The sequence below is a fragment of the Lytechinus pictus genome, chromosome 13 (assembly GCF_037042905.1).
Source record: "Lytechinus pictus isolate F3 Inbred chromosome 13, Lp3.0, whole genome shotgun sequence".
Classification (NCBI taxonomy): Eukaryota; Metazoa; Echinodermata; class Echinoidea; order Temnopleuroida; family Toxopneustidae; genus Lytechinus; species Lytechinus pictus.
Genome location: NC_087257.1, coordinates 5,038,030 through 5,064,705, shown reverse-complemented (window position 1 = coordinate 5,064,705; position 26,676 = coordinate 5,038,030). Strand labels below are relative to the sequence as shown.

The following is a 26,676-nucleotide window of genomic DNA, read 5'->3' as shown; positions in this document are numbered from 1 at the left end:
ATGAGTTGAGAACAGCTTGAGTAGTAGAGCTAATGATGAGATGCTGGCTTGAGTCGGCGAGTAGAGATGATGAGTAGTAGAGAGACTCGACGTTTCGGGCAGGTTGACTGTCCGTCTTCAGTTGTTTAGTTGCTTTTTTTTTTCTTTCATCAGGTATGTCCGAGGCTGAGCTGTTGAGGGATGAGATTGTGACATTACTCTGCATGCAAGACAGAACCCACAGTCATCTGCAGGATAAGATATCCTTTACCAAATTACCTGTTACCTATCCTCCAGATGCCTAGAGGCACACAGGGCCTCCACCGGACGTCTCCACCTTTGCCTATCAGAGGCCACAGCTCTGGCTTCTGTCCATGTCCTCCATCCAGCCATGGTCCTTTTTTTTCTACTATTCGCCGCCAAGTTGTTTTGGGCCTGCACCTTTTCCTTTTCCCTTCTGGTGCCCAGGTCAATGCTGTGTTGCAGATGCTTGCAGGTTCCCCCCTTAGTGTGTGCCCAATAAATTTCCATCTTCTGACCAAATCACACCACATATTATTGCCACAGAGATTCCAACTGTTCCGTGTTTGGTATATTTGCTCCCTTTTTTAGCATAATTGTTCCTTTTTCTTGCTATGAATAAGGCAATACATGTATGTTTTAGGAGTTTTTTCGGATAATCCTTATTCATCCTCAGTTGGTCTGACACTAATAATCTTTTTCCTTGTGGCTTTGCTCTTCTGAAAGTTAAACTAATTAATGTTGGATGTTAATTCCCAACTATACTTTCCCAAAACCTGGTAAATTGTATATAATATTACCTTTGGTGATAAAAAAATAAAAAGATCACAATATTGTGTAGTCCAAGATAGGTGTGTCTGTCTTATATTTTTTTAACTGTAAAATTGCTTTCAAATAAATATATTCTATTATCCTTAATTCAGTATAAATTACATCCCGGAGAAGACCGGGCTTGTTGGATCAAATGGGAATTTTGATGATATTCTCAAAGAGGTGAGTACAAATATGCATGTAGGCCCGTATTCTTGCAATAGACATTTTGGCCCAAATTCACAAAGGTGGTTTTTAAAACCATCGCTTGAACCCATGGTTTATGCATAAATGTATAAATTACACTTATTTACTGCGTACATTAAATAATGTCCAATGCTGATGATGCGCGCTTCTGTCACAGGGCGCCAAATTGACGGCTGTTGCCGTGGTTATCCACGTTATTTTATTCATGACTCCATTGTTTTGAATTAATGAGTCCACACTTCAATCAGTGGACTCATGAATATAATAGCGTATTTAACCATGGTTACAGGCATCAATTTGGCCCACTCTGACAAAAGCGGGCATCAGCATTGGACATTATTTAATATACGTTGTTAATAAGCATAATTTATACAGGAAATCTGCTAAACCATGGGTTCAACCGATGGTTATCAAAACCACCTTTGTGAATTTGGGCCTTTGCGTCTTTTCATAGCAGCTTTCCGGCATTCTCCATTGATTTGTCAATGATGGAATGTGAAAGTTGGTATTGAAAGGCTGCTTGTGGGATTCCCGTGCGAAAGACGCAGGTCTGACTTTCGACAAGGTACCTACAAATGATGCCATGTAAACACAATATTGTCATTTTTGGCTTCTCATAATTTTAACACTGACTTGGACCCCAGTGACCTGTATTCTCAAAAGAGGTTTCAATCGTACCATGGTACAAAACCATGACTTATACAGATTTCACACGTTATCGCGCTTCAATTAGGCGCCCTTTGCCGAAAATGCGCATTTGTAATCAGACTCTTCTTAGTGTAGGGGATTAAATAAGCATTATTATGTACAAACATCTACATATTCTATGGTTTTGTGCCATGATAATAATAATTGGCTTTTATACAGCGCTTTATCAATCTACGACTGCTCAAAGTGCTTCCCAATCATTATTACCTGGTCACTGGATTCATAGCTTCATGGTAAAACTAAAACGTCTTTTGAGAACACGGGCAAATATGTTCATACTGTATTCAAACCTCTGACCATCTCTCCTGTAGGTGGCAGACTACAAGGACCCCCAGACCGAGGTGGACGGCGTCCAGCAGGGTAAATTCTCTCCCAAGCCGTCCATCTGGCACACGGACTTTGATCCTCTCAGAACGATGCTACGGTCCATGCAACGCAAGGACTTCCAGAGTGCCCTGGATAGATATACTGATCAGTGAGTTCCTAAGATCTTTCATATACTAATGTTAGACCAGGAAAGAATAACAAGGGGGCTCTGGGCGATTTTGCCCCCGACATGCTCTAAAGAGTCCGGGAATTTTTTTTTTTTTTAAGAGCCCGGGAAATCTCTGTTCACTGCAGTTTCGCAAATTTATAAAAGTAGCCCCCAAAAATAGAAAAAATATATTTTTGACTGTGTTACGTCTATAGTTTCACTTGCATGGTATTATTTACCTTAACCCTTTGCGTGCGACGGGCTTCCACAGAAGCCCAGCGAGTCGTTCACTTAGCTACGACGGGCTTCTACAGAAGCCGAGATTTTTTTGGTCTAATTCGATGAAGTTTTTTAGCTTTTTCGTAATTGTTATGTACTAAAACCTCTGCCACTATTTCCTTTATAAACCTATTTCGATAATAAAATGAAAAAAATATACAGCTACGTGGGGAAAAATCCCGAAAATAGGAAATCATTTCAACTTTACTCGATTTTTTCGTTGGATTCAGACGGGGACGGATAAATTTGGTGACGAGCACGTACGCGCGCGCAAAAGGCCTGATCACGTGATTTGTTCGGATCACGTGATTTGATCCACATCGTACACTAACATCTTTTCTGCAAGATCGTCACGTAATAAGCTACGCGTTTATTCACCATTTTCGTCTTATTATTTGTTTCATCAAGGAGATTTCACTCTAGAATTATATCTCCTCGGTTTCATCGATCGATTGTATTTTCAGAAAAACTAAAAAGCTTGTACGAGAGTAATGTCTTAGTACTTTGAGCTGATCTCGGTGCACTTTTGAACTTTTTCACTCCCCATAATATAATCATCTCTCTTCTTCTCATTATTTTTGTCTACTATTCTGTAAAAAAAGAAAAAAAGAAAGCAGTTTAGCGCACCATTCATCTTATGCTCTTTTCAAAAGGGAAACGTCCATGTTTTTCATGATATCCGCACTACCCGAACAAAAGAATGTCAGGGCGGCCACTCAAACAAATTCTTCCGAAAAGAGCAGGATACAGATGGTCAACACCCCGAACAAAAGAAAGATTAGTGTTTATCGAGAGGATGACTTATTGAATGCTTTTCGCACTTAGCAATACAAAAAGCTTTTATGAATACTTGTTTTTTTATTTCGACCAACATACCGGAACTAAAAACAACAAACTTTGTCTCATTTACCAACAACACGTAGGTGCTTATGACATCCGTCAGTGATTCAAAGCGCTTCCCCTTGGTGATGATGCATATAAGGATGAAAGAAGAACCATTTTGGGAAATTATAGAAAAAAAATGTTCAGATGTCACGGAGAACGAGAGAGAATGAGAGACAGAGATAAAAGGGTTAATAGACAAGTGCGCTTTGCTAAAATCCATGAATATCCACTTAAACGAATAACAACATGACTTTATTTTTGGTTATAGATTACTAAAAAAAATCCCACAACGTTTGTCGCAACTCGGTCCTCAGACCCTTGTCAAACTGGTGACTTTTTATTATTATTCTTCTTTGACATACCCCTCCCCCCTCCAGATAGAAATGTTCTGACCTGCACTCTAATATTACTTGTTTGTCTCCTCTCTCCGATTTTCTGCTTTTTTTTCTTCCAATTTCTTTTTTTTTTAACCGGCGAAAAGCGTGGTAGAATAGATTCATTTAGAAAAAAAAATCTGACCCACCCGTTTTTGTTCCCGTTACTGCAAACAAACATTTGGGTCACTTACCCTGGTTAGCATCAAAACCAAAATATCTGATTTCTTACATAAAAAAACAGGGGCCGCTGAGCGTTTTTGATAATGGAGGGGTTGAGCGGATAGTTGGAGGGAGTAGACCGGCCAAAAGAAAAATTACAAATTTATATAGACTTCGGATTTTTTGTACATGTTGCTGAAGGGGTGAGGATTGAAACTTCCTACCAACTCCGCCGCTTCTGTACTATTAGATTGAACGATTACAACGATAGAGGCAAAAATGAATTCTATTATAATAATAATAATATGCAACATTTATATAGCGCTTAATACAAATGTTTCTAAGCGCTGTATACTATTACTATTATGATTTTTTTTAATGATTTATTTATTACCATGATTACTGCATGTGTTTTTGGTTGTGAAATCAAGGAGACAAATAAAAAATAGAACAAAACGAAAGAACAAATAAAAAACACTTTTAATTGCAGATGGTTATAATTTATTCAAGAAAAAATAATTTCTCTTACTTTTAGTAGTTGCTAGCATGGCTCTTTTTGAGGGAAAAGTAAGATAAAGAAAGAAACGTAGAAAGTGACAAGGAGAGAGTCGGGAGGTATGATTTCAGACTTATACAATTTTAGTCACTCTTACTCGTGTAACTTTGAAATAATTTCAGGATATTACAAATCGAATACTGGTGAGCAAACTTCAGGAAGAAAATTATTTTACTATTACAATAGCTGCGGGGCAAATCGAATTAAATGAGACATATAATTTACGAAAAAATCTTTAAAAAATGACTTTTAGTGAAAGATGGAGGCCTCTGTCTTGCCATATCCCTAAGCCCCAAGTTCACAAAAAATAGATTAGTCGTGCATTTTCTTTTGCGATAGATATCTACCCACGTTATTGAAAATGGAAGATGATATAGAATTTATTGTGAAATGACAGTTACAATAGTAGTTTTAAAAGGTTTTTGGGGACTTTTTTTTAGAATCTGGGAGAAACCCCCCCCCCCCTCCCCTAAATTTTCGACATGATGGCCACGATGCAATAGGATGAGAGGCTCACAAATGCAACAATCTCCGATCAATACAAGTTGGCAAAATGGAGGCATACTCTCGGAACGATTTCCGATGAAGAGAGAGAAAGAGAGAGAGAGAGGGGGGGGGGGGAGTTAGAAGTAATGTAAAATGACAGGTACCGAGAAGAAATAAATCAGAGAGAATGGATAGAGGGGGATGGGGCGGGTATATACCTCGTAATCCAAATCGGGGAGAAGGAAGACGATACATATAAATGAGAAGAACTAAAAGGAAAAAAGGTGTAGACGGGAGGGGATATAGAAATACTTAAGATATAGGAAAGGGAATGAAAGCGGTAGATAATACATTCTGTTACAGGTTAGAAACCAGGGAAAGGAAAAACGAAAAAAAAAATGCCTTGGTACCGTTTTTCAATACATGTAGCCTACACTTTATATTGACAAATGCGCAATAACCCCCCCCCCCAAAAAAAAAAGAAAAACATCCGCCAGTCACATAAAATGATTTCAGTAGCTTTCCAGTGCCCCTGGTGCACTTTGAAACCCCCCCCCCCCGCGTTCTTTCCTTCTCTCATCTTATTGCTATTATTTTTGTCTTCTTTATATTTCAAAGGAAATAAGAAAGAAAGAGACAAAACGGGATACAAATCTTTCATGATTTATTTATTAATTTTGTTTTCGACTGTGAAAAAACCCAGAACGGTTAAAAAAATGAATAAAATGGAGGAACATAATAAAACACTTTTAATTTAGATGTTACGAGGAGAGCGTTGGGAGGTATGATTTCAGATCCACTATATAATTTGAAACTTATTTACACCCTCACTCTTTGAAATTGCAACGGAAAACATATCGAATACTGGTATGTAATCTTCAGGAACAAATTTTTTTTTTAATACAAACCATAATTTATGAAAAGATACCAAAGACGATATTTAGTGAAACGTTGAGGCAACCGTCTTGAAGGCCCCCCAAAAATCACAAAATAGTTTCGGACTTTCGTTGCGCGGTGTTAAATCATCATCATCGCACTTGCAAGGGAAAATTCGCGCTTTTTTATTCATTCTGGAAAATAAAGTTATTTGGTATGCTGTGATTTCACCCAAAATGGATTATCGTTGTAATTATACACTTTGCAAATGATCTCTCTACAAGGAGGTAAAGAGACAATTCATGAGTAGCAGGACAATAGGCAATGAAAAAAAGCACTAGAGCAGACAACAAAGCGGTATCGATCGAACCCGACCTGTCCGCGCGTGCTGATTGCCCTTACGCATTTTTGTACACAGCGCCTATTGACTTGGGGGAAAAGCGAAGATTTTACAAAATAACACGACTTTTTCCTCATAAATTTCTTAACTATTCTGTTGATTTGAGAAGCGAAACCTGTATTTCTAGAAAGAAAAATGTATGATCTTTCATCTTTACATTTACTAAAAATCCTGAAAATACATCAGTTTGGCGCAATTAGCAATTGATTGGGAAAATACCGCCACAGATCCAAATACCAGCAATGTACCAAAACGGCTCCGCCGCAGGGAGAGGTAACGGGATTCGCGGGTCCGCACGCAAAGGGTTAACAATGATTGTCAGCTACGCGTATTGAAAATAAGAATTTCTATTTTGCCTAATTAGCAGTCAGGAGCACTCCCGGTTTTGAGAGAGCGACAGTATTTCGAATAACAGGGATCGATCGTCACATGACGTAATCTTTTAGGATCTCACCGAATAGCTTTCCTATACAAAGTGAATGGGGTTTCTGACATACCCTCACTAAAAAATTCATATAAAAAAAGCACCACGGTGGCAGATTTTTATTTTCAAATATGTTAAAGAAAATTAAATTTCTCGTCTATATACTAGATAAGAAAATTCGCCACCGTGGTGCTTAGATGCTATTGAAGAAAGAAGACACGTTTATGATGAAAAAATGCAAGCAAAATTTTTCGTAACAGTACGTTAGTCTTTGCGTTCAGCCTTTGTGCCGCGATACTCCGCTGCAACAGCAGAACGTGCGGTGTGTGTGTGTGTACTGCGTGTATAATGTGTGTAAAGTACCATGCGGTACTATACCATGCATGATCAGGCTGAAAGTTATTTCTGGAAAATATATTCGTTCCCATGGTAACTAGCTCTCGGTCAGTGATATCGGTGTTACCATCTAGAGCATGGGCCATGTGGACATGATTTTCAGCTCTCGATCTTCATTCATAATATCATCGATCTCACCCCTGTTCACTGCTAGCATGGATCATGTCGATCTGCCTGAGAATGGAGAATTATGATCATGATCATCATGATAGATTTCGTTTTATCTATTGCTTGTTACTCATCTGGGCTGGAAGTTTGGGGGAAGTTTTGGCATGGAGCTGACAGGCAGACTTATATAATGCACTTGATTTGGTGACCGCTAGCCCAAATACTTTGCAGTATGTTTGTTTTGAAGGTGAATACGATAATTTTTTTTCCAATTCTTAATTGGCTTCGTCAGCCAGAGCAATGATTGATTTAGGACAGACCTATTTTTGACATGTTTTGAATTCGCATATCGACCTAATAATTGGTGTAATTTCCATAATTTCCGCCGACACTAGTGGAAATGATATTCTAATGTATTGATCGTGGATTGTGCAGCAGATCATAAACTGAAAATGAATGCTCAGGAATTTACATGAAAGTTGGATATTATGGATTAAAGTTACATGTTGCTGCATTGAATTTACGGCGGTGAATGTGGTCTACTTATTCATTACGTAAATTGAATGTTTGAAAATAAATTAGAGAGGGGGAATTGAGAGAGGGAGGGAGAGAGAGAGGCACGTGTTTTTACAGATAACAATGGACAGTGATGTACAGTATTTAGGAGATACACGCGTACACATGTATTTTCACCGCTCTTGCTTACGGAGTGTTTTGCACACAGACATAAGGGTCTGAAAACAGCCGAGAAAGACTACACAGGGCGACGGTTTTTTTAGCGCTGATTCAGGCTTTGGTAAACATAACTATCTCGGAAAAAAGATTTTTCAAACGATCTGTGAAACCCGGGAGTTTCCTTGACTGATTAGAGATAGTTTAAATCCATGTAAGGACATTAAAGTAACAATATGAGTTGTGACATATTTGCACATTACATAATTTTCACATGAACATCAAGGGAGTTACCCCCTCCCCCCTCTCTCTCTCTCTCTCTTTCTCTCTTTCATGATTTCTCTGAATTGATAAGTAATCAATTTATAAAGAGCAAATGAACTTGATCCATGTATTTTAAACGAACCTTTTTAGTGAGTCAACCTTCTTGTTGTTTGTGCTATGAAGTTAACTTGTTGAATTCATCCCCTTCTACCCTATAATCTATCAAGGTCTTTTGTTGAATTCATCCCTCTGTTTCCGTCATATAGATTGAAGCAGTCTGGTTGATATCGGGGTACCACACACCCCTGGCCACTATACCAGCCCCTCAAGCCCATTAAACCAATCTATCAAGGTCTTTTGTTGAATTCATCCCTGTTTACACCCTATAGATTGAAGCAGTCTGGTCAGTATTGGGCTACCACTCGCCCCTGCCCCGGTTACTAGCCCCTCAAGCCTATTAAACCAATCTATTAAGATTTTTAAACAAACCTTGTTAAATTCACTCTTTTTTTCTACTCTATAGACTGAAGCAGTCTGGACGATATCGGGGTACCACTCGACCCTGCCCCGACTACCAGCCCCTCAAGCCTATTAAACCAATCATTCAAGATTTTTAAACAAACCTTGATGAATTCACTCTTCTTTTCTACTCTATAGACTGAAGCAGTCTGGACGATATCGGGGTACCACCCACCCCTGGCCTCCATACCAGCCCCTCAAACCTATTAAACCAATCTTTCAAGATTTAAAAAAAAAACCTTGTTGAATTCACTCTTCTTTTCTACTCTATAGACTGAAGCAGTCTGGACGATATCGGGTACCACCCACCCCTGGCCTCCATACCAGCCCCTCGAACCTATTAAACCAATCATTCAAGATTTTTAAACAAACCTTGTTGAATTCACTCTTCTTTTCTACTCTATAGACTGAAGCAGTCTGGACGATATCGGGGTACCACCCACCCCTGGCCTCCATACCAGCCCCTCAAGCCAATTAAACCAATCTATCAAGGAATCAGGAAGCTCCTCCACTCAAAGACACTCCATGCTGCCATCTTCAACATCCTTCATAAAGTAAGTACTCTCAAGTCTCAGGAGGATGTTTCATAAACCTGTCTAGAAATTAGGAATGAGAATTAGAAAAGTGTCAAATTCTTGGTATATTATAGAGTAGAAAAGAAGAGTGAATTCAACAAGATTTGTTTAAAATCTTGAAAGATTGGTAAGGGGAAGTAATAGGCGAGCGGCGAGAGGCCAAAATTTGGGACTTTAATCCCCCCGACTGGATCAAAGCAAAAACATGCATCATTTTGAAGGAAATTTTCTGAATTTTTCAGAACTGAGAATTAAAAGTGTCGCAGAGTGTAGCTTCACCATGGAAACCAACCTTGAATAGGCCACGCCCATTTTTGTGATAAATGCAAAGCAGTAACTTATTATCTATATTTGTCAATCAATTACACTAATTTATATATACATATAGACTTTACAAGGATAAAATCACTACAGATTGAATGATATGATAACGCCTAGCAACCAAGTATATATTTCAAACATATTTGAATCTTAAAGTGTTGCCTAGCAACACTATTTTCCCTAGCAACCATATTCACTTTTCAACGTTCTCTTATTTTTTGACCAGTTTAATTCATTTACCATTTTTTTTAAGTTTTCAATTTGTAAAAACTAATGAAGCAGGTGAATTTTGATGAAAAGTGATAAAAGAGGAATACTATGGTGAATTATGCATTTATGATCATGAAAAATTACATCTTTGCCATGTTTGATTAACCCCTGCATGTGACAGATATCACTATGTTTGTGTGTATTTACGACTATACGCATCAGTATGGTCTATTGGCAGTTAATGGATTTTTATAATATTGTAATAAATCATTCTTAGATACCCTGCTGTGTCAAGTTATCTGTTCTAATGTAAATAATTGAATATTCATAGAATTTTCTGTTACTTATGGAAACCATTGTGTTGCCTAGCAACATCATTTTCCCTAGCAACCATCACTTTTTGGTGATATTTAAAGCCTGTAACCTCCCCAAAATTCCCTTTTTTGGTCCTCAAAATGTATCCTATACTATTCTAAGCATTTATTGTGGTGATGACAATTAATTTCAGCCATCTGGCCAGGCAGTCAGCATATTGAGAGAGGGCATGGCTGTTTACAGAAAACATTTCCTTGGGGGTGGCAAGATGACACAAAGTCTCCAAGAAACAATGCGAGGAAGCAAAGCGACCTAGTTTGGCAAGGGACGCTTTTTTTATAGTAAATGGAAGGATATCATGCACACTTTTGGTGATTTTGTGAAAATTGTCAGTTAGATACCCTGCTGTGTCAAGTTATCTGTTCTTATCTAAATAATTCAGTATTCATAGAATTTTATGTTACCTATGGAAACCATTATGTTGCCTAGCAACAACATTTCTCTTAGCAACCATCACATTTTGGCGATATTTCAAGCTTGCAACCTCCCCAAATTCCCTTTTTTGGTCCTCAAAATGCATCTTCTACTATTCTAAGCATTTATTGTGGTGATGACAATTAATTTCAGCCATCTGGCCAGGCTGTCGGCATATTGAGAGAGGGCATGGCTGTATACAAAAAACTTTTCCTTGGGTTGGCAAGACGACTAAAAGTCTCCAAGAAACAATGCGAGGAAGCAAAGCGACCAAGTTTGGCAAGGGACGCTTTTTCATAGTAAATGGAAGGATATATTGCACACTTTTGGTGAATTTTGGTGAATCTTTTCGCTGGGTACGGCCATGGTAGAGGAAATGGGTATAATCAACAATATTATTTAGTTTGTCATTAAGAACATTTTATTATATAATATTTTAGGAAAGGTAATATATATCCAAGATCAACCAATAAGTCTTAAAGTGTATCCAAGACCAGCCAATAAGTCTTAAAGTGTCTGCAATGGGAAAACGAAATTATTTATCTTATGGCAATATAGTTCCTAAACTGTGGTGATTGTGAACTCAAAAGCTAATTACTTTATAAGGTACCTACTAAGAGGTACCTACTGTGCCTGTTGCTTACTAGAACCGATTAGTCTCTAATTACTTTATGAGGTACCTATTTAAAAACAGATCAAGAGATCCTCAGTATGTTGTACATGTATCAAGTAGACAACAAAAATTACTCTAATCTGTGCCTGTTGCTCACTAGAACCATGGACATTACTGATTCCAACAGTTAAATAGCAGGTCAAATATCTGTTAAAGGAGAATTGATTAAGAGTAGGCGCTATTATTGTCTCATTAAGATAAAGGGCAAAGTCCTAACCATTGAACGTATGAGTATTTCTTTAAGTTCTTTTTATAAACCTCCTAACCAATCTCTCCCCCTTCCACGAGAAGCCACCTGCGATTGAGAAAATGTAATTATTGAGGATTTCAACAGTCACATCATTATCTGGGGGTATGGAGAAACCAACGAGATGGAGAACTTGTGGAGAACTGGTCAGATGCAAATCAGATTGCATCACCCAACAAAATGTGAGAAGGTTGTGCTTGACCCTCTCCCGCACATTCAACATCAACCTATTGGGCTGAAGGTAAATGAAGCCATCACTTCACGCACAGTTCCCTTTCACAGATGTTTCACACTGAAGAAAGCAATCTGGGAGCAGTTTGTCATAGATCCGGATAACTATCCACAGGATCTTCCAGCACTCCCTACTCATTACGACACATTTGGAAAGCTATTGAAGAAATCATCACAGAAGAATATTCCACGAGGGCGCTGTACAAACTATTCTCCGGGCTTGACGAATGATGAAGCTGCTGTACAGTAAATTTTTCAGGAGCTTTGAGAATGACCCCTTTGGTGCCGAAACACTTGAATGTGGGGGAAAATTGACACCTGCCATTATGGATAGTAAAAAAGAAAGTGGCGGTGATTAAATAAATCAATGGACATGACTCACAACAGCAGAAAAGCCGGGGGAAACGATTTGGATCCTTGAAAACGACTATGCGAGTCTCCAACTATACCCCTAGTGACCACTGACCAAGTGGCCCACTGTCTTCTTGTGTACAGTCAAGGTAACCCTATTTATTGTCCACAAGTGCCAACCTCCCTACAAGTGCAGTGACAGTCTCCCAACTAAGAGTCATTTAAATGCACAAGACCATTCAGCATGAACGTCTTGTCTGCTTGTGCTAAGCTATCAAAGTGAATAATTTAGAGCAACAAGACACCTCGATTAGATGATGTCCTCTGTGAGCAGATCACCCTTCTTGAACCAATGGCTGCTGACATGTTAAACCACTGTTTGCATGAAAAAAAAACAATGGCAAGAGGAAATTTAGGGTAGTTGGCTAAGTCGAGCTAGGCAAAGACCCAATCAGAGAAAAATCTCTCTACTCTAGTCACATAAAAGCCCTTTGAAAAGCTCCTGCATAACCGCATTGCTCCCTTTGTGACTAAGTTCCTCATTCAAGTAGGCAAGATTCAGGCCAGAAAGTCCTTTACTAATATCAAGTACTGAATCTGACTCAGTACATCAGATGGTTTGAAGAAGGTCTGAAAACTAGAGCAGCCTTTGTTAACTTAACTGCTGCTTATGAAACAGTCAATCATGAGGTAGGCCTACTTACAAGGAAAGTCATTGTGATGACAAAGGAAGTCAAGTTGACAAGGCTAATTCAGAAAATGTCCTCAAACCAGTTGTGAATTTCAGTGGTTCCAGCAGCAAATGGTGGAGGCAGAAAAATGGTCTCCCACAAAGAAGTGTCTTTGCCTAACTCTTCTTTAACATCTACACAGACGACCAAGTAATCCGTCTGTCTTCTACCCAAAAGGGTAGATGATCTTTATCTATTGTGTGGCACGGTCCCCCCACACATAGAGGTATCAGTACAGGTGGAAAAAGAGCAAAAAATATGTCTTTCTTCTTCCACTCTTTAATTATGAACCTGACAAAAAGAGACTGGAGTCAAGACAATTTCCTCCTTCACTTGACTGAATCCCTTGATGGTTATGCACACAGTCAAAGGATCGCCCTGTGGTCAAACCACCTCCAGTCTGTGACGCAGAAGCTTTCCATGTGACCTAGCGAATCACGCCCCAGGTTCAAATGACGAATGGCCATCCTGGCTATGTCCTACATGTAATCGCCTATGGTCTGGAACAAGAAGTTGTAAAGTCCTTAATATGCAGTTCGAGGCTACAGCAGGGATGCCGACTAATATCTACGACTGAGGAGAGGATCAGACAGTGCATCACCTTTTGGTCTGCCCCCCCCCCTCCCTCCTACCAGAGCCGTGCGCTGCCAAAGATCTGGAGTCGTTCAACCCAAAAGCCAGATCTTGCTTGAACCCACTACTACACAGGACTTGTGTAGTGACCCAAGAAGATGGGCACAGAGCAAATATTGCCCTTTAAAATCATGCAGTATAATATGACCAAATGGTCTAGGTGTGCAGGAGTTTGTCTCTCCAAAAGGTGACTTGTTAAGGAGGGTATATAGATATGGGGTAAGATTGTTAGCATCAAATTTATTTGCTCTTTCACTGACAAATAGTAATTTTCACCTTAAAACACTAACAATCAGAATATAGGCACCGTTTTCAGCAACGTTTTAGCCTCACCATGGACCTATATCCATGGCATAACAGACAACCCCATCAGGAACCAATTAAGTCCCTGCCCCCTCCCCCATCCAACAACCCATGGGCAATTTTCCCCCAAAATATCAGATTACCATAAATAGGTGTCTTCTACCATGCAGTCAGATAATTGATGACATACCTCTTCTCAGCTCATTAAATATGTCATGTCCTGATCTACATGTAGCTTTCCTGTGAAAGGAATCGAGTGCAGTGGCAAAGGCAGTGGCAGTTCAAAGCTCTGGTAGGAGGGGTATGACACAAAAGTGTTGTATCCTATGATCATCCTTACAGTTGCAGGAAGTTTCTCCATTCCTGTTGTAGCCCCAAAGGCGATTCAAACAAGATCAGGTAGGCCATTCTTCACTTAGACCTGGAGAGTGATGTACTAAGTCTACAGGTGAGATTGTGCATCACAGACTGGAGATTGTTAGACCAGAGGGTGACGCTTTTATGCGAGCAGAGTCATCAAGGGATTCTGTTGAGCAGAGAAAACTGTGTCTAGATTTGAGTCTCTTTGCAGGCTCATGATTGACAAGTGGAATACTATGTTCTTGACTTTTTTTTTCTTTCATCTGTGACTCCTCTTCTGACGTACGGTGGGGCAATAATACATAGTAGGTAAAGATTAATCACTCCTTTTAGTCACAGTCAGTCAGTGATGGCTCTACAAGCTCCATTCAAGACTTGGGGTCAATATTTAGCACCAGGGGCTGCGTACTCAGCAGTGGAGAAGCATAAAGTCAGAGCTGTGGTACAGATAGATTTAGCATCTATCAATTCCCCATATGTTTCCCAGCTTCTTCAGAATGATATTCCTTGCTCCAAATTTTGCATTTGTTTTGGCAGCATGTTCTTTGGATGAAAAAAGAACGGTCTATAATGACGCCAAGGTAGGTTGGCTTACCATCTGACCCTCAGTTTTTTATCTGCTCTCTGTTCTTAAGGTGGAAAACAATAAGTTGGAGTCTTTCTGGATCGGCACAGAGGTGATTTATAGCACAGTAAGGAGTTAGACTTGCCAGATCATCACTGAGTCCGTTTTGGCACACTGAGGAGTGATTATTACTTTAGAGATTATTGTTCAATTCAATGTTTTTCCACTCCATTCAAGTAGTGATACAAAATTATGGCTGTAATTTAAATGTTCCAGCCTTATTATTTGAACAAATAATCATTACAAATACAGATGTATTTGTATTATTAGTATTAGTGTTAGCATGTTTTACCAATACTGTAGGGGTATCATCCCAATTACATCAGTTCTATATATTTTCTCAGACATATTTAATATACCATGGATGTGTTTGAAGATTTGCATTGACCTAAATCTCCATGGAACGAACAGTAGCGTAACAATCATGACAATAGAGGCATGTGTGCCTGTTTTCTGAAAACATGTGCCTGTTCTTTCAGACATCTTTTTTTAAACTGAGTATTTAAGGCATCAGTTTTTAACCATCGGAGTCACTGACACTATCGCTGTAGCAGAAAATACCCGAAGGACAACATCAAAGACTAAATTAGCTGATATGCCTCCTCTCTATATTCCGGGACTTTTATTTTATTTTTATGCCCCACTCCGGTTGTCTCTATTCAGCAGATGTGTGCAAACATCATGACATATTACATAATGACACTTAGACATAGAAAACATCTCCCACTTTAGTAAGCCTTTCTATCCTTATTGGTTTTCTTGTCCTTTTCTTGGCCGAATCAGGAATGATAGCTCAGTCGGTAGAGCGGGGGTTTCGGAATCCGGTGACCTGGATTTGATTCCCACTTGGTGCATTAGTGCTCTTTATTAAAGCGCATCTTCATTACCAGGTCTTGGAGAGGACATTAAGCTGTCGGTCCTCTGGTTGTTTGCTTACAAGCATTCATGCTTTCTTAGCAATCAGGTAAAAAAAAACCGCCATAATAAGGCTAAAGATCCCAAGTATCCAGACTTTCATCCTTCTGATTTCTTGACAATTATCAGATTGAAAGTGACATCATAAGTTCCCTGTGATTAATCTTCTGACAATATTAATAGTATTACAGTTTCAACAGAAACTTGTCGAACTCACAGCTTTGGCATCTTTGGGCTACAGCCTCAACACAGACACAACCTTGGAAGATGGACAGGCATGGGTGATTAGGTATTATTTCACAAGAAAGATCCATTTGTTAACCATTCCATATTCACTCGAAGAAAGTGATCTGAATATGCAGCTAAAAGCCCTTGCCAATGACTTAATTGAGTACTAGTATAGGAGGTCCATGAAATTGAAAAAAATATATGTACAAGCCTTAGGTGGAGACCCACTTCATGATCAAATTTTTAATCAGGCACTGTGCCGGAAGAGTAGTGTTGTCCATTTTATTACATCATCAATGCTATAACTACTGTAGCAAACTAAAAAAAAAACATTTAAATTTCTCTTTGGAGCTGCTCTCTTTTAAAAGATAAAGTTTAAATACCATGCTCATGTTTAGAATTGGTAGACAAGCAATATGTACATACAAGGATAGATGATTTTATTTAGAAAAAAGAGAAATGAAGCGGTGTCCTTCAATTTATCATTGCCAGCATGCATGTAGGTATATTATTGAAGATTTATTAAGGGGAAAATATATCGTTGCTAAGGTAAATAGTGTTGCTAGGCAATGAAATTGTGTCAGTACGTAATGGTTAACTCCGGAATGTTGTTTGCCTATCGATAACAAACTATCATATGTTAATTCTCTCAATATTTTTACTCTAAGGCATAACTTCGTCAACACATTTGGCCGAGATGGAGAGTGGTAACATATCCGTTGCTATGGAATATAGTTTCTTGGCAACACATTTGACTCCATGGAAGCTATAAAATAGTCAGTTTGTTGAATTATTACTGAAAACGAGGTTGTAGACACCTATATGATAATTGTGTCAGTATTACTGCTGATAAAGGACTATTTTTTCCACAGATTTATCCAGGGAAAAGAGTGTTAACATAGTCGTTGCTATGGAAAATAGTCGTTGCTAGGCAACCGTTTGGTATCCATGGGTAATGTGAAATGATCATTTTGTTGTTGTTCTATTGAAGACAAAATAATTGATCAGATATTATTAACTCAATCAACTTTTTCACCACAAAAGAGTATAAGGTATGTGACTTGTACGTACGTGTATCAATGTAGTCAAAATGAGCAATAATATGGCGATTTGTACGATGTGAAGGGGTATGTCAGGTAAAGCTTAACAAGTTTATTTGAGGTTCGCAATAGCTAAAATTTGTGTTTTCAGTTCTTTTTATTATTTTTCAATAATACTTAATATAATTTCATTGGTGTAACTTCTTTGGTTTAATTCAACCTAGTTAAAAAGTTAAAAGTTAGGTTTAAAATGGAAAAATAAGTGGTTTCCTTAAGGAGCTAAATGGTTGCTAAGGAAAGGTATGTTGCTAGGCAACAATTTCTGAGAAAATGTTCATAGAATTCATGCTTAGTTGTTTTTCAGTTATTCCTCTTACAATATATAGTAGATATATCCTTTGAAAATTAGAAAAAATACCTGATAATCTAAATTGATAAGTATAAAATCAATATTCATGATAAATATTCAATAAGTATCTAAAATGGGCGTGGCTTATTCAAGGCTGGTTTCCATGGTGATGCTACACATTATGGCATTTTTAATGCCTAATTCCGAAAAATTCAGAAAATTTCCTTTAATGTGATGTATGATTTTGCTTTGATCCAGCCGGGGGGATTAAAGTCAAGAAATAAGGCACTTTTTGGCTTCTGGCCGCTCACCTATAAGGTACCAGTAATGCTAGTGTTTTTAATCCTGTATCATTAAATTGTTATTGTTATTATCATTTGTTAAATAATATGTTTTATTATTATTTCATTATTGTTATTATTTTCATTATCATGATAATAGAAATAATTATTAATTGATGTTATTATTAATTTACTTACCATTATTATTTTTATCATCATCATCATGAACAAACATAATCATCATCATTATGATCATTATTACTACTTATTTATTATCACTTTGTATGGCTTTATGCCATTATTTTCCCTTTATGTTCAAAGCACTGCAGGTTCATTGTTCGAACGATTTGGTAATATTTTTATGCTTCATCATGTTTTTTTATTGGCAGGCAATCCAAGACAAGAATATAAGTGATTCCGTTCTCTGTTTGTGCGTGGCATTGCTCAACCTCGGACTCCAATGTTCAGCAGAATTTCAGGTAAAGACATGACCAGGGCCCCCGTCTTACAAAGAGTTACGATCGATCCAATCAATCGTAACTATGGAAATCCATCAGTGCCATAATTTTTTCTACTGGAAATTTGCAAAATGTCCTTTGTAAACAAAGGAGATCACACCAAATTGTCGAGAAATCAATGAATTTATGGATATACATTCATATCTATAATTTTTTTGGAACAAACATGCATTTTTTATGTTGACTTTGCTGGCTTTCCATAGTTGCGATTGATCCGATCAATCGCAAGTCTTTGTAAGACGGGCCCCAGGCATCCACAAAATCCATCAATAAGTCACCTTGCGTGATTTTCAATTTGAGCCTTTCATGAGAGGTTTTGGTCAGAACTGTCCAATTTAGCCACCTTTGCCAATGACTGGGAGGGTAATAGTAGACTTGCTAACTAATTCCCTGTCCTCTAACGGAAGTTTTATGGTAGTGAACATTCTTCTTTTTGTTTAGGATCACCATTGGTAGTTAGTTATTTGTCATTTTAACCTGTAGAATACTGAATTCTGAGATTCCCATAGTCTTTGTATAGGGGCCCTTCAGTTCCAGTATGCAATGGGTTAAAGCTTGGAAGCCTCTCTTTGATACCACCTTTTCAGCTATGACTAACAGAATGGAGATGGATGTATAAAATATAGATTTATGAGTGAAATATCACCCTTTCCCTTAATAGACCCAAGTGAGTTGGACTATGACAATTATATCTGTATGTTAAAGCATTTCAAGGGATATTTCTCGTCTAAACCACATTAAAAACTAAATTCTTTACAAATCATAATATCCTAATAGATATTTATGGACCCAACATCATCTATTCATTGTAGGTTTGATATCACTATATTTAAATATCATTATGAAACTGGGCAGCCCTAATGTGTATTAAGCGGTATTCATGTAAAAATATTATATATTATTTTATCTACATAGGATACCTCGCAACACATTGGGAAAATTATCAAAGAAGACAGAAACATGTCAAATTTACCCACATTGACCCAAATGACAGGACAGAATGGAAGATGGTCATCAAGGAAATAAACACAAAGTGGGGAAAAACAGATTTTAAACACATGATGATATAATATCTGTGTCCAATTTATCTTGTGCTCTACAGGTTTCCGATTCAACGCCACCCAAGAGTGCCACCACCCCTGGAGGCCCCATAGGATCTGATCTTTCCTCCTGGTTTGATTCGTCATCGTTGATCACCAACATGACCAAGACCATTGACAGCCTCACCATCGTCTCTGAGAGCCAACAGGAGCAATCCTCAAGCAAGGTATGCTGACCCAATTCTTGCTCTTCTTCTTGCTTTAAGTATGACTTAAAGTCGCACTTGAATGCCTGATAATGCAGTATAAAAGACTTGACCGCATTGGTCAGATCATGCCAAAGGACGTGCACTACTGCGTATTTATCAAGAAGATTGCGCGTTTCATATCATGTACGTCAGCATTTAAGTGTGACTTTAAGCCGTACTTAATTCTTTGTGAAACACCCCCCAGTTCACACTTATTCTTGTCTGCAATGTCCTCAAATATCCACATACAGTATGTTTTCAGAATTATTTGTGTGAGTAATATATCACATACCACAAAATGAACGGGACGTTTCAAGAAAGCGTAAAGGACAAGTCCACCCCAACAAAAAGTTGATTTGAAAAAAGGGAGAAAAATCCAACAAGCAAAACACTGAAAATTTCATCAAAATCGGATGTAAAATAAGAAAGTTATGACATTTTAAAGTTACGCATAATTTCACAAAACAGTTATTTGCACATCCTGGTCGGTATGCAATTTGGCAGACTGATGACATCACCCACTCACTATTTCTTTTGTATTTAATTATATGAAATATTCTAATTTTCTCCTCCTTGTCAAGTGAAACAAAGTTTTATTCTCCCTGAACATGTGGAATTACCATTATCTTAACAGTTTATGGTTAAGTTAAGTTGGTCCTTATTGTAAAATCTGTAAAAATTGAAATATTGTATTATTCAAACAATAAAAAACAAAAGAAATAGTGAGTGATGGACGCTCATTTGCATATCGCTGAGTTGTGCATTTAACTGTTTTGTGAAAAATAAGCCAAACTTAAAAATGTCATAACTTTCTTATTTTACATCCGATTTCGATGAAATTTGCAGCGTTATGTTTGTTTGATTTTTCTCTATCGATTTAAATCAACAATTTTCTGGGGTGGACTTGACCTTTGAATGTTTCCCTTTAGAATTGAATAATTCTTACACCTGTATGTTGCTATGTCAATCAATCTTCCAGCTTGATCTGATTAATCAGGACTACGGAAAACCAGCAACACCAACATCTAGAATACATGTATTCGTTCAAAGTGTTTTCTCAAATCTTTTGTATTATAATTATATAGGAATCTAGCATTGTCTTAGCCTTTGATCCAGACACTATATTGATCCAAAAACCATGTTATGTTTTTTTAAGACTTAAAATATTTTTTTTGGTTCTGTTCCCATGTAGGAATCCAATGGTGACTTAGTCTTTGATCCAGACACCATGTTGCAGCACATGCTGAACCAAGAGCTTGCCACCATCTTAGAAACTTGGGATCAGTCGAGTGCGGCGGTCGGGGGAACGGAAACCCAAGACGTGGAGATGGCCGAGAATGATACAGAAGACGAGGAAGTTGAGCAGGAGGACGCCGCTGGGCAAGACGACGATGATTACGATGATGAGGATGATGTGGCGTATGTGCATCATTATCTTGAAGGTACATACCTTATGACCACGGTCCCATAATGCAAGGCTTAGCGACCGATTGTACAATTGGTGTTCATGGTTGATTGTGTCCTGTGACCAGTATAATCCATTATAAATGTGTGTACAATCTATAATAATAATGATATACAGCAGTTATAAAGTGCTTTATACGGACATTTCAAAATGCTAAGAAAGAAAAATGAAAGAAAGAAGAAAATACATGTTCAAGATACATGTATCTCAGTAAAAGATCAACAAAGAAACTGAAAGTGAAAACAGCATTAAAAAAAAAATAATTATGCATACCAATATAGAGATCATCAGTAAATATACAACTTAATACAACGGGTCAATAATTATGTAGGTAAATTCAAATAATCCTAAGAATTAAGAACGCAATCCGACTTTTAAAAAAAATCTAAACACTATGGCCCGTATTCTGAAGTCAGGTTTAACTTAGACCATGGTCTAACTCTGTGCTAAAATTATGGAGAGCCAATAGTGTCAAAATTTGTATTAATTTGTATGTTTCTTATTTTGAAAAAAGTTGTATGTTTATTTTTACTGTGCTCTTTCCTGATTCATCTATGGTGAAGATAATCATCTATTTATACTTCCTAGATAATTATGAATGATTTGAGAGCCAAATGAGCTGAAATATGATATCTCTACTGTTAGTGATTTATGTAACAATTGGCTATCCATACTTAAACCTCAATGTTAAACCTGAGTTTAAGTTAAACCTGACTTCAGAATACAGGCCTATATGATTAACAATGCAAATTAAATGAGGGATTCGCTTTCCGTCAAAACACATTGGAAGCAAGAGATGGGATGGTGAAACTTATTGAAAGAGGTGGGTTTTAAGGAGGGACTTAAACAGTTTTACAATGGTGCTTCTTCACATACATTAATGGAGAGATAATTCCTGAGCTTTGGGGCAATAACTGAGAAGGATCTGTCACCGTAGTTGATTTTAGCAGCACTTGAAGATGGGCATTCAATCATGAAGCTTAGTGATTCAGAGCTCCCGACATACTTTGTAACTGCATCATGGCATTGCATTTTGGTTTAAATATTTGTAACATAATAAATGTCAACCCCTCCCCCTCCCCTTTAAAAAAAAATGAAAGAAAAAAAACATATTATTGGTTTTTAGAATATCTGAGCCCTGTTAGATAAAAGTTACTTTTATGTTAACTTTGCCCTCTAGCGGTAACTACCATGGTAACGCTGATCAACAGCCAATCAAAATGAAGGATTCCATGGAATTTACCTTTGGATGACAAAAGTTGTTAACCCATTGAACACAATTCAATGTCACTATAATACACACTTTTCGCTGACGTTAACCCAATCAAAGGCTCGATGGGTTGCAATGGTCAGTTTGCTGTGTGCAGTTTTCATCGTTGGAATTCTCATTCATATTTCTCTTTAGATATGCTTGATGATGATGATGATGATGATGAGCTTGTGGGAGCCATAGGGGGTCCCGATCTCGCCATCGTTCACGAAGGAGGTCAAGGCGTAGAAAGTGCAATAGTGTCGATCATCGACGAGGCCATCGAGCATCATATGGTGTATCCTGGTGACGATGATGACGATGAGGACAAAAATGCCCCAGGTATATCAATTTCTGTCTCTTCCTCCATACTTGGTGTGTATTTAGCTTGTAATATAGGCGGAGCTGCAGCAATATCTTTGCTGCTACACTTAAAGTGATCATTTCACTTTGTTCTGATTTTAAAAATTCTCATTTTGGTTCTTGAAAATGGGCTAAACATTAGGCTTATAGTGTAAAAATATAATCCCAAAAGCTTCAAAGTATCATATCTAAAGGAACTATTTTAAAACTTTGGAGATGTAACCAAAGTTTGAAAATAATTGGGGGTTGGTTTCAATGACTATATGTATACAGCAAATCTGTGCACTACAACACACAAACTCTAGATGAAACCAGCATGACCTACATACAGTGTGTACAAGGTACATGTACACTGAATGCACAGTGCAGCTAATGATAGTGTGCATAGGAGATACACACAGCAGAAGGGAGTCCACACAACTAACATAATTTTTGAATTTGGGAAACCTGGGCATATGCTGAATGCGTCTTACAGATGGTTCTCAAAATCAGGTTAATAAATTACTACTTGTGTCTAATTAGAGTTTTTCATCCTATATTGTGGTCTGTTTCAGGGTTTTTGAGGACAAATACAGGCACTCATACACATGTTTCATCTTAGTTTGAGAATTTGTTAAATCCGATGCTCACAAAGTGAAATGATCCCTGTAAAGTAAGCCATGCTAGTACTGTGGTGAATGAAATTTTAAAAAGGGAGGACTAGGTGGAGTAGGGGAGAAGTCTGAAGAGGCAAAGGGGGAGATAGAGGAGAAGAGTGAGGATAAGTTACAGGTGGTAGAAGGCAGCGTAGCTCAGTCGGTTAGAGCGCCTGTTTCTGATCAGATCGTAGATCTCAACGTGAGGGGTTCAAGTCCTGCTCATGCCGAAACAAAAATCTGATGCTATAGCGTTTTGTGTATAGAGCGTACCTCACCACTATTCAGTGCAGCCGTGAATGCAGTTGGTAAACACTCCGTCCATCGGAAAAGGACGCAAATGTTGGTCCCGTGTATAGGAGAGTCGCAACCTACATGTATGCGCTTTAAAAACAATATACTATTTGTCAAAGAGTAGTGTGTTCACCCACCAACCCGGTGTATTGCACCTACCAGTCCCGGCAAAAATCCTCAGGTCACATCAATATTGACATTCAATTGCCATAATAACAGGGTTCCTACAGTCATGGAAAATCCTGGAAAATTTTGTGGTCATGGAAAGCCAGGGAATTTAATTTACCTCTTGACTATTGGAGGTTTCCAGTTTGTTGTGTCTTGCAACTCTCATAGAACCCTGGTCAGAAACGGCCCATATACTATTGATATTAGATGTACATGTCATGAGTAAGATAGTGGGTGGAACGGATGGCTGTGAGGGGAGGTGGAGGCCATCATAACGTGTCTGATTTTGGAAACCGTGCCCGAAAGGAAGTCATGGGAAGCAGCAATTTAGTCATGGAAAAGTCATGGGAAAGTCATGGAATTCTGTTTTCAAATTTCTATGGGAACCCTGAATGAGCAATATAATGACTGGGCATTAATGGAAAGACAAGACAAGAAAAGGATGTAGGGGTAAAATGATTAGGACTAGAAGGGGAAGGGGAAGTGTCGTTTCGTGTGGTCCAGTGGTTAGAGCATTGGACTCATAATCGCAAGGTTGTGGGTTCGATTCCCCACTCTTCCATTTTCTCCACTTTGATAAAAAGGCCCGAGAGTGATATCTGTCTTCTATAAGGTCAGCCACTATGACTGATTAACCTAGATGTAAAATGTTTCCTAGGTAATTGGTTATATACCAGCTTGGCGTTTATCAGCAAAATGCCGTCCTGCCGAGTTCCTACAGGAGTTACCAGAAACAGAAGTGGAGTAGCAGGAGGAGAAAAACAGGAGATTGGGGAGAAAAGGATAACGGGAGTCCGGGGGTTGGGGGAGGGAGAAGAGAAAGAAGGAGAAGAGGAGAGGGGTAGTAGAAGAAGGGGGCCATAGAGGAGGAGTAAGAGTGCAATTTCTTACTTTTGGGTCGACATCATGCACAGGCCAGGCGCAGACAGCGCACAGTGCTGGTGTAAAGATGCTTCAAAAATGAAAACCATATGATAAATGGAGGAAGTTTTAACCGAAACCGGTCTAAATTTCCCCAAAAAAATCTGCAGCAAATTTCCCTCCCGCCTCCTAAACCCTGGTAAACAGCATAATTTTATGTAAGCTGAGTCGGTCATACAGCATAATGCACTAGCGGCTTAGCAGATGTCGACTTTTTCCCCTGAGACATTGCAAATTTCAGCCTGTCCGCTGCAACCGATTGTACATGTAGTCCTTTTTACATGGATCATGTAACCAACGTTGTGACCATCATTTCTTGTGAATCTTAAGGAACCAGCGAAGGGAAAGCCGGCAAAGAGGCTGTGACCTGGCCGTCTACCAAGGAAGAATCCTTCAGCATGCCGATAGGTGAAAGTCTCATCTCGCTGCTCATCAAACTACATACCAAACAGACGGGAAGGGAGTCATCGTATGTTCCCATCGGCAAGAGAACACCCGGGATGGAACAAAAGGTATTTGATCTTAGTATTATATGACTGACATGGGGCCTATTTCATATAACTTGTTATAATATCACATAACTTGTTATTATAACAAATTTTCAATAACAGTTATAAGCTACTGAAATCCTTCAATCTGATTGGCTGAGAGAAAATTTCTTATTGAAATTGTGCATTTATGAAATGGGACCCTGATCTCCTTCCGGAATGTCTTGTTTCGCTCTTAAGCAAATAATCACTGTTGGTGAAGGTGATGGGCAAACTATCTCTTACAAGGCTAGATGGATGTAGCTATCTTTCCCAAGCGAAGCTCAGGAATAATAGCAAGTACATCCAGCTTGCAGAGAAAGTGATAGTTTGCCTCGTCACCTGATGTCAAGAGGTGATTGTGTGATTTCTATTACGCATCGGGACCTCATTGGAAACCACTATAAACAACGAAACCAATATCAATACGTCTCTATAAGAAGAATTTTGATTTTTTTTTTTAATCCATCCAGACGATTATGCTTGTTTTAAAGCTAGCACATAGCACATATGTAAACTGTGCACAAGCATCCGAGATCTTGCTCCATCAAGATTTATTGTGACCTCACCAATACAATTTACCATTACAATAAAACAATGAAGTAGCAATGCATTTTTTTTTAGCAAAGTTTTACTGCTAGCGCGTATGGTGGCAATGCACTTTTATTTTGAACAAAGTTTTACTGCTAGCGCGTATGTATAGTGCTAGCGTGCATCTAGGTCTTGCGCGATTGTCACTGCAGGTGATGAAGACTGATGGATGCACTGTAACTATGGCAACTGTCGGATAATGCAGGCTTCGCCAGACAAATGTTCGACAAGTCCTGTCATGAAACGCTCCCCAGTAAAATCTCTGTCGTGACAGTGAATTCTTTATTTTGGCCAAATTTGCTGGCCCGAAAAGTGATGCCAAGATGACATGAATGGGGGGGTGTCATTGTCACAGGTCGCATTACACTGCAGTATTTGCAGGGCAAATGTTCATCTATACTATAGATCCAATCATTCTGTACTTCTATTTTTCACATTTCAAACCTTGGCAAGTGTGTATTGATTGTTTCTTTTTAATGTTATTCCATGATTGTATCTCTGTTTATAATTCCAGGATTGTTTTGGCAGTGGTCCTTACTACATCCAGGACCTTCTGGACCGGTTCTGTTCCATGGATGAGGGCCAGAGCCATGCTGTTGAGGCATCGTGTTACAAGCAAGACCAGGAACAGGCTCAGAACCGATCCAACTCTCCTGTAGATTCAGCTGCAGAGAGGTATGTCCTTCCTTGGAACTCAACTTGTTATAAATCCACTTTAACCCGTTCCACCCGAAGAACGAGATAACTCGTTCAAGCTTTTTCACACTCACACCCTAAGAACGAGATAACTTGTGCACCGGGTGCGTGATTTTAAGGATATTTTCTAACAAATTTGTAACATAGTTTTACTCTGATATTGGTCACGATGTTTACATCAGTCGAAATTCATCGATGACAGTCTTTTTACATGAATATTCATCGCCAAATGGCGTCATGGCCATGTGGAATTGGTCATCCGGAGAGCACTTTCATTCTATCGCTAAGCCCCGCCTACTGATAGCAACCGCACGGTCTTCTGTTTCCCGCGAAATGAAATCGTACGGGGCAGTCCACGCATCGTTATTCAAATCGGGCGGAACGGGTTAAACTACGATTTTGCAGGTTTATCGCCCATTACATACATGTGACCAGCCGCCCCAAAACCAACGGTAAGTCAAGGCTTGGTCCCACTGCACTTACGGATGCAGAGAGGAT

General features: G+C 38.6%; 1 protein-coding gene across 3 annotated transcripts in view; it reads left to right on the top strand.

The window, feature by feature from the left end:
• LOC129274821 (E3 ubiquitin-protein ligase ubr3-like) overlaps positions 1 to 26,676 on the top strand; it is a 78,819-nt gene that overhangs the window by 21,583 nt on the left and 30,560 nt on the right. For 2 of the 3 annotated variants that reach the window (XR_010295545.1, XM_064108842.1), the window contains exons 14-23: positions 154 to 239; positions 934 to 993; positions 2,037 to 2,200; positions 9,008 to 9,155; positions 17,853 to 17,942; positions 19,084 to 19,248; positions 20,462 to 20,711; positions 22,140 to 22,325; positions 24,695 to 24,876; positions 25,997 to 26,157. Coding sequence is in view for 2 of the 3 variants with exons in the window: in XM_064108842.1 (XP_063964912.1) it covers positions 154 to 239; positions 934 to 993; positions 2,037 to 2,200; positions 9,008 to 9,155; positions 17,853 to 17,942; positions 19,084 to 19,248; positions 20,462 to 20,711; positions 22,140 to 22,325; positions 24,695 to 24,876; positions 25,997 to 26,157 (1,492 nt within the window). In the remaining variant the exon portion in view is untranslated. Of the gene's footprint in view, positions 1 to 153; positions 242 to 933; positions 994 to 2,036; positions 2,201 to 9,007; positions 9,156 to 17,852; positions 17,943 to 19,083; positions 19,249 to 20,461; positions 20,712 to 22,139; positions 22,326 to 24,694; positions 24,877 to 25,996; positions 26,158 to 26,676 lie in introns of all 3 variants that reach the window. The other variant, XM_064108841.1, reaches the window with a different exon arrangement.